Raw genomic sequence first — 15,784 nt, 5'->3', positions numbered from 1 at the left:
GAGAGAGAGAGAGAGAGAGAGAGAGAGAGAGAGAGAGAGAAGAAATGCAAAAAGACTCAAAGAAAAAATTCAAGTCCAAGAGACACAGAGAAGGGGAGGGGGGAAAAGACAATTAAATAGAAAAGCACAAAGTGAAAGAAATAAATATGTGAAAAGAGGACAGGGGATGCAGAGAAACAGAAAGGAAGAGGGAGAGAGACAGAAAAAAGGAGAGTCAGAAAGACAGAGAAAGACAGAAAGAGAGGCCACTTCACCCATCAGGCACCTTCTGCCCACCCATCCCCATCCACCCTCCCTCTGCAGTCTACCTCCCAGCCCAAAGCTCCCTCCCTCTCTTCCCATTGGAAGACTTTTCCATACTCTGAGAAGGGGAGGGGGTCCCAGAAGAGGGCAGGGGAGCCCCTACCCCGCTGTCTTCATCTGACACCAGAGCAACAGGGCATCTTTGGCAGACCGTGTTTCCTGATTGTCCTCTGTCTCAATTTTGATGACCTGGATCTGGGGTGAGGAAGGAACACGTAAGCTGGGAGAGGATGATGTCTGAACCAACCCATACACTTTGGGGGAACCTCAATACATGCACTTTGGGGGACCTCAAGACCTCTCATAGCAATAAACGTCTCAGGGAGGTCAGGTTCCTGGCTTTAGATCCTGGAGGGAGCTTCCAGCATGGGCCAGCAAAGACTGTGGAATCAAGGGGAACTGAAGCCATGTTGATGATCATGGGGCAAGCAATTTCCCTTCTCAGAACCTCAGTTTGCTCACCTGTAAAATGGGAATAGTAATACATGCTCTGTCATTGTGAGGACCAAAGGAGATCATATGTGTGAAGCGCTCAATAAACCTGAAAGCCTATAGAAATGTCAGCTATTAGCCCCCAGGACAGTTCTCTGTACATAGCAGGTGTTTAATAAGGGCTTGCCAAAATAACTTAAATTGCATCAGAGTTAGGATGGAGGCCCAAGCTCTTGGGGTGCTGTTCTCGACCATCTCATGGGTTCACCAAAGGAGAGATCCAGAATCTAGGATGAACAAAATGCTACAATTGGTTTCTGCCTTAGGGCAGAGTAGAGACGAGATATGGATCCCAAATTCTTCTCCTCCCACTCCAGGCTCCCGAGAAGGACCGCTAGGTTGGGACTGGTTCGGATTCTGAGTTCCAGCCTCTAAGTTTGGCCTCAAAGAAGAAATATAAGACTTTCTTCAACTTCTCTGAAGAAGAGAGGGTTCATGGGTTGGAAACACTGCATAGATATAAGGTCAGACTTTTTCAATATTTTCAATATTCAATGATTAATCTTGCTGAATTTTTTCTTCTTTTAAAAATTCTTTATCGTATGGAAATTGCTTCTCACACCCAGATAAAGAATTGAGGAAGCCTGAATGCAAATTGAAGCATATTATTTTCACTTTCTCTGATTTTTTGTAGTTTTTTTTCTTTTGTTCTGTTTCTTCTTTCACAACATGACTAATGCAGAAATATGTTTTACATGATTGCACTTGTATAGCCTATATCAGATTGCTTGCTGTTTTAGGGAGGGGAGGGGAGGGAGGGAGAAAAATTTGGAACTCAAAATCTTATAAAACATGAATGCTGAAAATTGTCTTTACATGTAATTAGAAAGAAAGAAAATACTATTTTAAAAATCCTTAGTATAAAAGATGCCTTTGGGGTAGGGATTGGGGAGTTGATCGAGTGGAAGATATAGGTGATGCTAAAAAAAAAACCAAATATATCAATAAAATCTACTTTTAAAAAGTCCCAGCTTCCATCAGGAAAGTGAGTTCAGGGTCAGAGAGAGTAGAATACAGATTGGGGGGTGGGGGGGGTTATGATTGGGACCTGAGATAGAGGTAAGAGTTAAGGCTAGGACACCACTATTATGCCTATACCCTAAGGAGATAAAGGAAAGAGAAAAGGGGACACTAGGTAGCACAGTTAATACAGTCCTGGAGTCAGGAGAACCTGAGTTCAAATCCAACCTTAGACACTTAACACTTACTAGCCATGTGACCTTGGGCAAGTCACTTAACTCCCATTGCCCTGCCTTATCCCCTCCAAAAAAAAAAAAAGAGAGAGAAAGAGAAAAAAAGTACCATATGTACAAAATTATTTATAGCAGCTCTTTTCGTAGTAGCCAGAAATTGGAAATGGAAGGGTTGTCCTATTGGGGAATGGTTGAACAAGTTATGGTATTTGAATCTGATGGAATACTCTTGTGCTGTAAGAAATGATGAAGAGGATGGTTTCAGAGAAACCTGGGAAGATTCCTATGAACCAATGCAAAGTGAAGTGAGCAGAACCTAAAGAGCAATTTATACTAACACCAACATTGTAAAAGCAAATGGTTTTGAATGATTTAAGAATTCTGACCGATACAATGACCAACCAAGATTCCAAAGAACCAGTGTTAAAGAATGGCCTGACAGAGAGCTAAGGGTCTAAATATGCAGAATAAGACACATAATTTTTGGATATGGCCAATAAGATAAATTTCTTCTGCTTGACTATGAATATTTGGGAAGGGAAGAAAAGGGAACAAGCATTTATTTAGACCTACTGTGTACCAGGCACTTTACAAATATCATCTAATTTGATCCTCACAACAACCCTGGAAGGTAAGGGCTATTTATATCCCTATTTTACAGTTGAAGAAACTGAGGCAGACAGAGGTTAAGTGACTTGTCCCGCATCATACAATTAGTGTGGAGGGATATGGGAGGGAGAAAAAAAATGCTTGATTGCTAGTGGAGATAAAAAAAAGAATTAAGGCTCCCAGGGGAGAAATCTGAGTTTGCTTCTGGGACAGAATGAGAGTACTAGACTCCCGGGTAGGGGAACGCTTTAGGTCAAAGTGAGTCTTTCAGGCCCCCAGGTGTGTATTCAAGGTTAGAGTAAGCACTTCAGACTCCTGGGGGGGCCAGAGGTAAGAGTTAAGGCTGGGATACCACTGTTATGCCTATACTCTTAAAGAAAAAGGAAAAAATCATATAATTAATAGAAGTTATGGGATCATATCTGGGTCAAAATGAAAGTTTCAGATTCTCAGGGCTTTGAGGTTCCAGAAATGGGTCCTGAGTCAGGGTGAAAACCATAGCCTTCTGAGAATGGAGAGTTTTAGAATTTGGGTCATGGTAAGAATTCCAGGCTCCCAGCAAGGAGAATGTTCTAGGTCAAAGTGAAATTTTTTGATTCCCAGGTGGTGGTTCGAGGTCAGGGCAAGTATATCAAAGTCCTGGGGAAAGGGGAGGGGAGATGCTTATGTTGGGTTCTATTTCCAGTTGGGAATTTTAGTAGAATTCTGGGTCTAGTTAAGAGATGCAAACTCACAGGGAAGTGTTCTAAGACTGAGTCCTAAATCAGGGTGAAAGATTAAAGCTCCTACATAAGGATACTGGGGTTGAATTCTGGGTCAGAATAAGAGTTCCAGACTTGTAGTCAAGAGTTCTAGGTCACCGTGAATGTTCCAGATTCCTGAGTGAGGAAAGGTGTTGCAGGACTGAGTTCTAGGTCAGAGCAAGAGCTATAAAGATCTAGAGAAGGATTCTAGGATTGACTTCTGAGTCATGATAAGCATCCCAGGTTCATGGATCAAGACTTGAGAACTGAATTTTGAGGTCAGAGTAAGAGTTTGAGATCGCTATGTGGGGCACTGGGTTTGGGCTCTAGGTCAGGGAAGATAGGGATTCGGGACTTCCTGTATTGGCCTTCACAAATGGATGTCAAGGTTAGAACAAGGGACAGCTCCAGAGACAAGGTTCTGTAGCAGGGCAATGCTTCCACACTCGCCTGGGGGAAGACGACTCTGGGTCATGAGTACCTGGAAGCGAAGAATGATGGTCCAGACCAGCCCCAGGGTGAGCCGGTGGTTCCCATCCACAATATCATGGGAGCCCACATTCTCCAGGTGGACACGCTGCTCCTTCAGGAACTGCAATGCCTTGTCCACGTTTTCCAGGGAATGAATCCTCATCCGGCCCCGTGTGGGCCGTGGCTGGAGAAGAAGGGGATGGAGAGAGAATGTGGAGATAGGCCTTTCTCACCCACTGCATTTAGGGTCCAGGTCCCCAGGCCACCTGCTCCCCAGCCAGCCCCAGCCCCGCCTCTCCTCACCAGCTGCTCTCCTGACAGCACCTCCAGAAGACGGGTTAGCACATAACCGTCACGCAGATCTCCATACAGGTCACTGATGCGGCAGCCCACACGCCCCAGGTGAGAATTCACCCATTTGGTGAACGTCTTCTTCTGCACCGCCTCCCGCTCATCTAGGGAGCAAGGTCATTCTGCTTCTTCCCCAGCCTTTTCCCCTTCTTTCTCTCAGCCCACTGTGCCCCAAGTCCTAGGCCTCCCATCCCCGCCTCCCACAGTCCCAATGGCCTCTAGTTCTCCACCACCCCAATTCCCTGACCTCTACTCCTCTCCCATACCAACTCCCTGATCTCTGGTCTCCACTTCCCCAGCTCCCCAGCTGCCCATCATCCACCTGCCAAGGCCTTGATCCTGGAACACTCGAAGAGTGAGGCAGCTGCATTGCCTGACCCAGAAGCTGCTGCTGGGGCCGCTGTGGGTTCCCGATCCCAGGCCCGCTCAGGGCTCTCCCATCGGGTGGGGTTGTTGTTGTTGATTGAAGGTGGCCCCTCCATGTTGTCCAGTTCCCCCTGGCCCCCAGGCATGTGGGCCATCAGGGAACGTGCAGGCCTTTGGGAGGGAGAAGAGATCCATCAGAAATGTCTCAGTCTAGGGTCACACTATCAGCCCCCTCACAGCACAGACACAGGCCCCAAGCATCCCTGAAATTAACTCACCTAAACAGTCTATGGTGGCCCTGCTCCCATGCCCAATTCTCCCCATTTGGTTATCCATTCATTCAGTAAAACATGACATTGGCACCATGAGCAAAGCCCGAGGCAGAGAGCTCAGTAAATCATAATAAACACTGTGAACTATATTGCAGCTATTCTATGATCTATTCATTAAAGAGGGATAGAAAAAAAGTGGTATGTGTTGTCCAAGAGGAATACTCATTACTGACTGTGAAGTCACAAGACTGGAAGGGACTATGGGGGTCATCTAGCCCAGTCTGCCCATTTTACAGAGGAGTAAGCCAAGGCCCAATTATGTAGATGATGAGCACCCAGATGTGGAGCTGGAAGATGCCATCTATTTTACAGATGAGGAGCTTGGTGCTTGGAGACCTTAAGTGACTGACCCGGGATGCCAGAGATAGGGAACTTCCTAAAACCCAAATCCGCTGAGCTGGCCAGGGCTAGCAGGCTCTTCCTACTAGGCTGCCTTTGCTCCCCTGAGGCAGGAGGGAAGACACTGCACCCAGGGAATGGCATAAGCAACAGCATGGAGATGAGAGAGGGGAGACTGTTTCTGGGGAATGGAGATCTGGCTGTAGAGGAGAGACCACGAAGGGCAACCATGTCAGATAAGGCTGGAAAGTTAGGGTCATGCCCATGGAGTCCCATCCCATCCAACGAACACTTCTGAAATGCCTTCTAAGATCTAGGCAACTGGGCTACCAAGGCAAACTTACAACACTCTTTGTCCTCAAGGAGTCTCTAGTCACAATCTTCTGAAGGGGAAGGAGACAGCAGTAATAGCTTAGGAGTTCAGAAAAGGTTGTCCAGAGGAGGAAAGCATCACATGAGTGGAGCCATGAAGGAAGCTGGAGACTTGAGGAAGGGGAAGTGAGGGGGCAAGGAGCTGGGAGACCAAGTTCAGGTAAGAGCAAGTAATACCGTGTTTCCCCGATAATAAGACACTGTCTTATTATTTTTTTGGACAGAAAAACACCAGAGGGCTTATTTTCAGGGGAGGGCTTATTTTAATGAACATTGACAGCAATTTTAATAAACAGGTAAATGTGAACAAAAAAATGTACCAGCAAGCAAATCACTGGGGAAGAACAGGATGATGCGCTCACTGCTGCAGCTCTGATTGGATGCAGCTCGGAGCGCGGCGTGCGTTTCACGGTGGGGGTGCATACAGAGGGTACCGTAATGTAGTGTGTAGCGCAGGGGATCACCTTCACTACAGTAGCAATCTCAATAGGGCTTATTTTCGAGGAATCTTACACAGTAAGGGGAGGGCTTATTTTCGGGATAGGTCTTATTATCGGGGAAACACGGGTAGCAGTACGAGGAGGAGTAATAACAGCCAGTGCTTACTAGGAGCCAGGCACTGTGCTAAGCATCTTGCAATTATTCATCTCATTTGATCTTCACAGCAACCGTGGGAAGTAGGTGTTATTATTATCCCCATTTTACAGATGAGGAAACTGAGGCAAAGAGGGGTTAAGTGACTTGCCTTACTATTAGCAAGTAAGTGTCTGAGGCTGGATTCGAACTCAAGTCCTCCTAGCTCCAACTCCAACTGCTCTATCCAATGTGCCATCTAGCTGCTAGAACACAGACAAAGAGGAATTACATGCAAGCCTAGAAAAGTCAGTGGGAACCTGAATGGGAATGCCATGCTGAGAATTCTTTAATTTTATCTGGCAGGCAATAGGGAGCTGTTGGCTCTTCTTGGACAGGGGAGTGACATGGTCTCACGGCTTTAGATGGATTATTTTCACAGCTTCACGGAAGATGGGTTGGAGAGGGAGAGAAACTGAAAGCTAATAAGGCATCCAGTTAGGGCAATAGTCCAAGCGAGAGGCAACATAGGTCTCAACTTCGGTGGTAGCCATCCAAATAGGAGGAAGAGAGCAAGGTCCAGAGATGATACAGAGACAGAATGGACAAGACTTAATGACCGTTTAGAGTTGAGGAGAGACAGAGAGTATAGAGTCAATGCAATGGTGACTTGTAGGTTGCCTGGATGAGTGAGATGGAAAATGGCAATGCCCGGAAGAGAAATGGGAAAGCAGAAGAGGGGTGGGTTTCAGGGAGGAGGCAAAAGAAGTCTGTTTTGGACATGTTGAGTCTGCAGTGCTTGGGGGAGATCCAAGAGAAGATGGCCAAGGAGCAATTAAAGATGTGAGACGAGCTTAGGAAAGAGATGGGGATTGGGTATATGATCTGGGAATCAGGTTGGCACAGGTGACCAATGAACTCACGGGAGTAGATGAGCTCACCAAAGGAGATAATACAGAGAAGAGCCATGGGTGACCCCAACATTTATCCAATAATGGGAAGCATTGTGGCCTCAAATCCAGGAAGACTTGGGTCCTTCCCCTAATACATGCTGGCTGTGTGACCCTGGGCAAGTAATTTCACCTAGAAGAGCTCTAGGTAATCATCCAGATTTACAAGACCACAGAGGAAGTGCTGACCTGAATTAGTAGATTAGTAATGTCAATTACATTGATATCTCAAGTCCACTTTCTATCCCTATAATCCAAGAACTGGCTATACAAGACCAAAACAATCCCTGCCTTTAAAGACTACTTTCTATTGCGGGGGGGGGGGGGGGGCGCACAACAGATACACAGACACATGAATACAAAATATTTACAAAGTGAGTGGAGTGACATTTGGAAGGGATGGTACAATAATCTGGAGGTATCAGGGAGGGCCACATACAGGAGATGCCCCATGTGCTGTCCTGTGAAGGAAGCAAGGGATGCTCAAAAGCAGAGGAAGGGCTTTCCAGAGCCAGGGGAGAGGCAGACTGTGCACAGGCACAGCACAAGGAGAAGAGGAGATGGAAGGTGACAACCAGGGAAAAGCAAGTAGGTCAAGGCAGTGGCGATGAAGTGTGTGAAAGGGAATAATGTGGTGTGATAAGCCTGGGAAGGAGGGAGGCTGGAGCCAGTCTGTGAAGGGCCCTAAATGCCAAAAAGAGAAGCTTATCTAAAGGTCACAGGGAGCCACTGCAGCTTCTCGAGCAGGTGAATAACATAGTTGAACCTCTGCTTTAGGGACAGCAAAAGAATAATAACAGGAGGCAAGGAGATAATAATATTAGTTAGCATTTACACGGTACTTTAAAGTCCTCAAAGTGCTTGACATTTAGCATCTTATCAGGTCCTCACAACCATCCTGTGGAACAGATTCTATTATTATTTTCCAGATGAGGAAGTCGGGACTCACAGAGTTTAAATAACTTGTCCAGGGTCACACAGCTAGTAAATGTCTGAGGAAAGATTCAAACTCATTCCAAGACTTCCACATAGTCCAAAGGAGAGAGTATAGTGGCTTTGTGAGTGGAGTGGAACCAACTGGGAGATGTGACAAGACTTTTTAAGGCTTTTAGCCAATTAGACATGGGAACCGAGGGAGAGGAGAAATAGACAATGACACTCGGCTTAGGAATCTGGGTACCTGGACAAGTGATGGTGCCTTTAACAAGATAGAAATGAGAAAGTGGGGTGTATTTGAGGGAGGAGATAGAGTTATGCTGTGAATATGTCAAGATGAAATGCCTATAGGCCATCTACTGGAAAATGTCTAATATATAAGTCAAAGAACAGTAGAATTTTAGAGTTGGATGTACCCTCAGTGTAATACATTCTAACCCAGACCCAAAAGGAATCCCTATTATAACATCCTTAGCAAGTGATCATCATTCTAGGCTTGAAGAAATCCACTGAGAGGAAATCCTTTGTCTCCTGAGGCAGCCCACTGCACTTGGGGGTGGTTCCAATTAGTGGGAAGTTTCTTCTGAAACCAAACTTACAGTCCCCTATTCCCTTCATTCCACCCCACCCCATATCACTCCTGGTTCTGCCCTCTGAGGTTAAACAAAACATAGCTCATCCTTATTCCACAAGACAGTCCTTCAAACCCTTGATGATAGCTACCATATTTCCCTCTTCTCTGGGCTAAACATCCCTGTTTCCTTCAAATGGTCTTCGTGTCATGGGCTAAAAGATTTCCATCATCCTCACTGGCCCCCTCTGGACACTCGAGCTCATTGATGCCCTCTTAAATTGTGGCTATTGGAATTGACCACAACAATCTAGCTGTGGTCTGAATAGGATGGATGACATTGTAACCCTCACCAACTTGCTCCTAGAAGACCTGCCTCTCAATGCACCCCCAAACCTCATTCATTTTCCTGCCTGGCCCATCACTGTGCTGACTCACATGACCTTGTATTCTACGAAAACTCCAAGTTCCTTTTTAGAACTGCCTACACATACCTTCCCCATCCTGTATTTTTTTTCTTTTTATCTCTTTTCCTGGCCATTTAGATTCATGTCAAGCTTTTCAATTAATCATTATTGAATTCTATCTTATTAGATTCACTCATTCAGGATATTCTGGGGCCTGACTGCCAGTGGGTTAGCTATCTTAACCCAATGGGTTAGTTGTCCTTCCCATTTGATAATGGGAGAACAGACTTCAGGTCGGACATTAGAATTGGATATGCAGACCTCAAAGTCATGTGCTGAGGAATGACAACTGAACCCATAAGAGATGATGATCACCAAGAGCAAGAGTAAAGAGAGAAAAAGGATGAAAACTCAAGAGAGAATCTTGAGGGATAGGGCATCTAGGTGGTGCAGTGGTTAGAACACTGGCTCTGGAGTCAGGAGGAGCTGAGGTCAAATCCAACCTCAGACACTTACTGGCTGTGACAGAAGTCAGTTAACCCCAATAGCCAGAGACACACAGAGAGAGAGAGAGAGAATATCTTGGGGAACATCCACAAGTGGATGAAGTGGGACATCAAAGGAGACCAAGAAGGAACAGACACATAGAACCAAGAAGAACCAAGAGAAAGAACAGGGAGAAGAGAACATCCAGGAAGAAGGGATGGTCAAAGTGTCAAATGCTGAAAAGAGTAACTAGAAAGTCCTTTGACCCAGAGGTCCCACTGTTATTAGGCATTTACCTAAGAGAGGTCAATAACAAAAATAAAATAACAGTAGCACTTTCTTTGGCAGCAAAGTTGATGCCTGAATGGCTGGACAAACTGTTGTATGCAATGTAAAACTGTAAAATGTATGTAATGAAATATTACTGTTACAAAAAACAATGAAAATGATGAATATAAATGGCATTGGGGAGTGGGTTCTGAGGGCTCAGTTGTGAGGTCCTATATCTTTGGGAAGGCTCCTCTTAGACATAGCTGATGCCATGGGATGGAATGATTCTGAGCACGTGCAGATATTGAAGCCAGAGAAGTCTTGTATGAATTGATGCTGAGTGAAGGGCACAGAACCAGGAAAATAATGTACAACCAATCAATAAACATTTATTAAGTGCCTACTATGTGCTAGGAAGACAAAGAGAGGCAAAAATCAGTCCATGAAATGACGTAACAATGTAAATGGAAAGATAAGGAACCATAAAATAATAAAAATGCAATGCCCAGAATTATAATGACAAAGTTTGGTTCCAAAGAAGCCCAATGAGGAGACATCTCCTCCCACTTAACAGATGGGGGGGGGCATAGGTATTAGACACTGCATATAACTTCAGACTTTTGTGATATGTTGGCTGGTTTTGCGGAACTTTGTTTCTTCTTCTTTTTTTATTATTTACTATAAGAAATATCTTATAAAATGGAAGTGAGCAGGGAAGGGAGAGGTGCAGTAGGAAACCTAGATGAAATAAAAGCAAAAACTAGCCAGATTTCTTTTAAATAGAAAGCCTTGCTGGCCTTGAAGAAAGAAGTTTGGTTGAGTGATGAGGTTGGCAATGGACTGCAAAGGGTTGAAAAGTAAGAGAGAAGATTGGCAGAGTGCAGACACCTTTCTAGGTGTTTCACTGAGAAAAAGTAGACAGATACGGTGTGATGATAATCTGTGGTCAGGTTAAGACATTTTAGGCATGAGACAGACATGAAGCAAAGAAGGAGCCAGTAGATCAGGAGAAACTGGAAGATAATAACTAGACTTTCTATAGCAAAGTGCTTGAATGATAATAATAGCTAACATCCATATAGTGCCTGCTATGTGTCAGTCACTGTGCAAAGCCCCTCAGAAATATTATCTCATTTGATTCTCACAAAATCCCTGGGAGGTAAGTGCTATTATTATCCCCATTTCACAGTTGAAGAAACTGAGGCAGGCTTGCTCAGGGTTAAGTGACTTGCCCAGGGTCACACAGCTAGTAAGTGTCCAAGGCTAGATTTGAACTCTAGTCTTCCTGACTCCACACCCAGCACTTGGTCCATTTCAACCACATAGCTGCCCCTATGATGGGGCCTTCCCCACTTAGTCACCTTCCATCTACTGTCTGTGTATCTTGTATGTACCCATTTGTTTATGAGAAGCAGCATTGTAGAGTGGAGAGAAAGCTGATTTCAAAGGCAGGAAGACCTTGCTTCAAATCCTGCCTCTGACATATCCTGTGTGACACTAGACTGGCCGCTTAACTTCTGGGTGCTCTAAACCTCTCTCTAAGACTCTTAAGTTGCCAAAAAGGTGCATTAGGACAAAGAAGCTTTACCACCTAGGAGTTCTGGGTGCCACTGAAAGGCCAGGTCCAGTCCCTTCTCTCTCCCATTAGAATGGAGGCTCCTTTAGGGAAAGAGCTGGCTTTGCCTTTCTCCTCATCCCCAGTAGCACAATTTTTGGCACATAGTAAGTGCTTAATAAATACTTCTTATTTGAACTGCTAGAGGAAAAGGGAAGGGATGGGATCAAGGGCACAAATAGAGAGGTTTGCCTTAGTGAGGAGAAGGAACTGGGGCAAAGGAAGAGAGGATGAAGGATGGGAAGGGATCTTGAGATGTAGAGGAGGAGAGGAGGGGGAGGTTACATCAAATGGTCTTGATTTTCTCAGGAAAGTATGAGATGAGGTCCTTTTCTGGGGGTAAGGAGTTGTGTGGGAAGCTTGTGGAGAGAAGAAAGGTTTGGAGCAGTTACTGACATAAAGTCTGTTAGGGGAGAGTGAAATGGATTGCTTTGTGGCAATGAGAACCCAACTGAGAGTGGATAATAACCATTTGTGGTAGACCAAGTCAAGGGGTTTATGTGACTATTTCAGCTCCACTGAAATTGCTCAAATGAGTTAGAGTGGAACAGACAGAGGGTGGGAGAAACCCATGAATGGTGAGGGCTTAGAAAGGCAGAATCTGTGACAGGACAAGGGGTCAAGAAAGTAGAGGATGGCAAAGGGTTGACCTGATTAACTCCAGGACCAATACTGGGAAAGGAGTAAAGCTAAGGTTAGATGATAGCCTTGGAGAAGGGATGGAGGGACCAGAGGTGAGAGTAAGGGCAAAGAATAGAATAGGAAGGGGTGAGACTCATGGAGAGATGGAATTAGAGCAAGTGGTCGGCAAAAGATAGAAGTACAATACAAGTATGTGAAATTTTGCTGTTTTCAGTCTGAATGTGTAGTCATTCCATATCCCAAACAATTGGGTAAATTAATACACGGGCTTATCATCTGCCTGCCTGCATAGTCAGGTGAAAGGTGAAATCCCTAGAATAAAACATTCTTTCTGAGTGATATGGGAATAATAAGACAAAGGGAAAAGAAGTTTGTGAAAAAAAGATACAAACACAATGTTAATCATTATCCCATAGACTAAGGCTGGGATACATTTCAACTACTAAAATGTGTGTTAGGTCTGTGTTATTCAGCCTAAAATTATATTCCTTTCTACAGCCTAAAAAATTTAGTAAAAGGATAGTTGGCCTAGTCAACTGTGTGACAGATATATCTGTCTTTCTCCTTATATCTGGTGCCCTGAATATTGAACTTGCCTGTCAGATTTGTGTCTCTCAGACTCCAGGCCAGTTCACCTACAGTTGGCAGCAAACCGTGGATACTAGTCTATACTCACCCATTGTTCCCTGGATGTGGCCTATACTTGGTTCCAGTCAATCTCCTCCTTGGGACCCATTGAGACAGGGAAAGCTCTATGCCCCTTTTCAGCCTGAAGAAGCCACAAAAGGATAGACCTTTGTCCCTTTTCCCAAATGAATTTGGGTCCCAGATCTTTGAGGGGGGAATGATGGGATCCTAAATAAAGATATCCCCCGCCCCAATATTCTAACCTCATTATAGACCCCACCACCTACCTAGCCCCCTGCTAGTGTCCTAACTTCTTCACATATGCCTCACTGCTCACTGGAACAACAGGTGTGTTCCTGAACTCTTAGTTCCCACAGAAACAGCAGGTATGTCCATGTGATAGGAACCCAGCCACTAGTCACTGCCCGCAGACCCATTCTCACAGAAACAGGTGTATTCTTGTACTCAACCACAATCCCATCATCCATCTAGCCCAAGACAGGACCACAATACCTAGCTATCTATCCTGACCAGACAGGATCACAATAGTTAGCCGACTGGAGGGAAGCAAAACCAGAATGTTTAAGCACCATACCATAGATGGGACCCTTCTTCCATTACCTAAACCTTTAACAAAGTCCTCCTGCCTTTTTTAATATTAATCATATTTTTATATTCTATGTAAGTTTTTGTTATACCCTACCCTATCTCTACCCTATAAAAATCCATCTTGCTTTCTCTGGAGTTGCTGTTTATGAGAGGCATCAATCCCAATAAATGCCTATACTAGTACTAGAGGTGGTCTGACTCTGAAATCTTTGAGATGGTTCCGCCGTAACACATCATGAAACCCCAACAGTTTGGGTTGGGCAGAGCCCCTACCGCGACAGTGGGAAAGGACAGAAAGTGACAAAAGAGGGCAGAAGCTAAACTCTTAGGGTTCTTGCAACTCTGAGATGCTAAATTTCATGATTCTTCAGTTCAGGAGAAGGATCAGTCAGAGACTGATCAGTCAGGGAAAGAGAGGTTGGGAGAAACAGTAAAGGAAGCCTGAGGTCAGACTCACAAGGCCTGAGAATGCAGGGGACAGTCTTGGTTCATCTCCGTTTCCTCATCTGTACAAATGAAAGTTAGAGACCACATGATTTCTAAGCCCCTTGACAATTCTAAATCCTTTACTCCTAAGACAGTAAGAAGTTCTTTCTGTTAGCTTTGGGGGTGATAAAGTGAAGTGGGGGAGACTCTTAATCCTGTGATATGCCCTCTTCTGGAGTCCCTGGCTCTCTGTGAGTGTGGGAGGAGGAAGACAGAAGAAGAAGGGGACAAGTCACTCTTTTCTCTGAAGACCAAGAAAAGAGAGAGGGGAGGGAAGGAACCAAACCTGGGAGATAGCAAATGTTCTTCAGGGCCTATAGTGACCATAGAAAGGCAGGGACAGGGCAAGGACTTGGAGATCCTGGGGATGCCTAAAGCACCACGTGGTTATAAGGAGCCAGGACTGGGTTGGAGGGAGCCTGGGGCTGGGTGTGTAAATTCGGGGAAGTGACTGTTCTGGTCTCTACATTCCAGACCCGCCCTCCCCATCAGGCCCCTGAACCTATGGTCCTACATCTATCCCCCTCCTCCCCACTCCCCGCAGTTCGAAAACACGCAGAGGATGAGCATGGAATGCGAAGGGAGTGAGCCAAATTCCAAGGATTTGAGAGGGCATCCTGACCCTGTCCTGTCCCACAGTCCTCCAGAGACAGCGGTCCCATGAGAACTGGGCCAATTAGCACACACGTGTCTCTGCATCCCTGCACACACACGCGCCCCCAGGCGAGCTGCCCCCAGACCACGGGGTGGGGGGACAGGGAATGATGTACCAGGCCCGCGGAGCCTGGGATTCGGACGCCCGTGGGAAGATGACCTCCGCCTCGATCCCCCCTCCTCCCTCCCTGCCGCAGGTGCGGGCGGCCCAGGGCAGGGTAGCGGAGGGAAAGGGAGGGCAGGCCGGGTCCCAGCGCTGTCCCTCATCCCTTCCTTCCGGGGGCGCAGGGCCTGCTGCCCTAGGGTCTCACCTGAGCCTGCCCGGCCCTGGCTGCTGCCTCCGCGCTCCAGCAGCCCCTCCTCCTCCTCTTCCTCTGATTCAGCTGCAGCTGCTGCAGCAGCCGCTGCCCGAGCTCCGACTGGCCCCGGGTCCTCTGGCCGCCGCCGCCGCCGCCGCCGCCGCTGCTGGGCTTGGGCCTGGGCCGCATGCGCCGCCGCAGCAGCAGCAGCCGTCGCCGATGCGCCGCTGGCCCCCCGCCCCCAGCTCCGTGCGCTCCCCTCCGCCCGCCGGGATCTACGGTAGCGGCCTGTCCCCTCACCCCTCGCCTTCGATTGGCCCCTGCGCCCCCCTGAGTCTCCCAAAGTGCACTTGGATGGGGACCCCCTCATGCCCTACTCAGCCTGACATGTGCCCCCTGGAGCTCATCTGGCAGTCCCCTCTGCTCAGCTCCCCAACACCAGTGTCTCCGTCATCCACACGTGATAGGGGACCCCCGGCCCTCCTCGTACTGCTTGTTCTTTGCACCAACTCGCACTAGCCTGGATCCCCCAAGCCAGTCCCTCTCTCCTCAACATCTTGACCCCCTCAGCTGCACGTGACCTAAAGCTCCCCCCTCTCCTGGCCCCCCACATGCTCCTCTCACTTCACCCCCACTAAATTGAATCCTCCAAGCTAACAAAGTCCCTTTTTTCTAGCCCCCTCCCCTCCAGTGTGATTCCCCTCAACCACGTGGGACTGGAGCTCCCACGACTTTGTCCCCCACCTTCCCCTTACTCTCAACCCCTCCCGGGCCCCAGCCTTCACTAGCCTGGATCCTCCAACGTCAGCCTGAGGTCCTTTTATCCTATCCCTCTTTCCCCACCATCAAGACCCACTCATCCCTCCCCCACCTTGACCCCTTTCACACAATCCCCAAGTTCCCACCACCAGCACCGAAAACCCAGCAGGAGACCCTCGCCCTCAGTCCTCACCTGCTGGAGCCTCCATAAATCCAATCTGTGATTCAGCCCCGCCAGCTTGCTCCTGGCTTACCTTCAAACACCCCTCTCATCTCCAGAACCACTTCCCACCTCCTGGCTGGGATCACTAACTTCCAGTTCCTAGTGC

General features: G+C 46.9%; 1 protein-coding gene across 2 annotated transcripts in view; it reads right to left on the bottom strand.

Moving 5' to 3' along the window:
- Positions 1-14,878, bottom strand: part of SPTBN4 (spectrin beta, non-erythrocytic 4) — a 57,302-nt gene extending 42,424 nt beyond the window's left edge. Inside the window, exons 1-5 of one of the 2 annotated variants that reach the window (XM_069079517.1) lie at positions 14,709-14,878; positions 4,485-4,699; positions 4,115-4,266; positions 3,822-3,995; positions 407-498 (exon numbers count right to left, since the gene is read on the bottom strand). In XM_069079517.1, coding sequence (XP_068935618.1) covers positions 407-498; positions 3,822-3,995; positions 4,115-4,266; positions 4,485-4,683 — 617 coding nt within the window. In that variant the 5' untranslated portion in view covers positions 4,684-4,699; positions 14,709-14,878. Of the gene's footprint in view, positions 1-406; positions 499-765; positions 948-3,821; positions 3,996-4,114; positions 4,267-4,484; positions 4,700-14,708 lie in introns of those variants that run through there. The other variant, XM_069079518.1, reaches the window with a different exon arrangement.
- Positions 14,879-15,784: the final 906 nt, after the last annotated feature.

The sequence above is a fragment of the Petaurus breviceps genome, unplaced genomic scaffold (genome assembly GCF_028583685.1).
Source record: "Petaurus breviceps papuanus isolate PSGF00001 unplaced genomic scaffold, PetGlider_PUasm1.0 91041, whole genome shotgun sequence".
NCBI lineage: Eukaryota > Metazoa > Chordata > Mammalia > Diprotodontia > Petauridae > Petaurus > Petaurus breviceps.
Note: the sequence above shows the minus strand (reverse complement) of the source record. Positions and strands in the feature narration are given on the sequence as shown.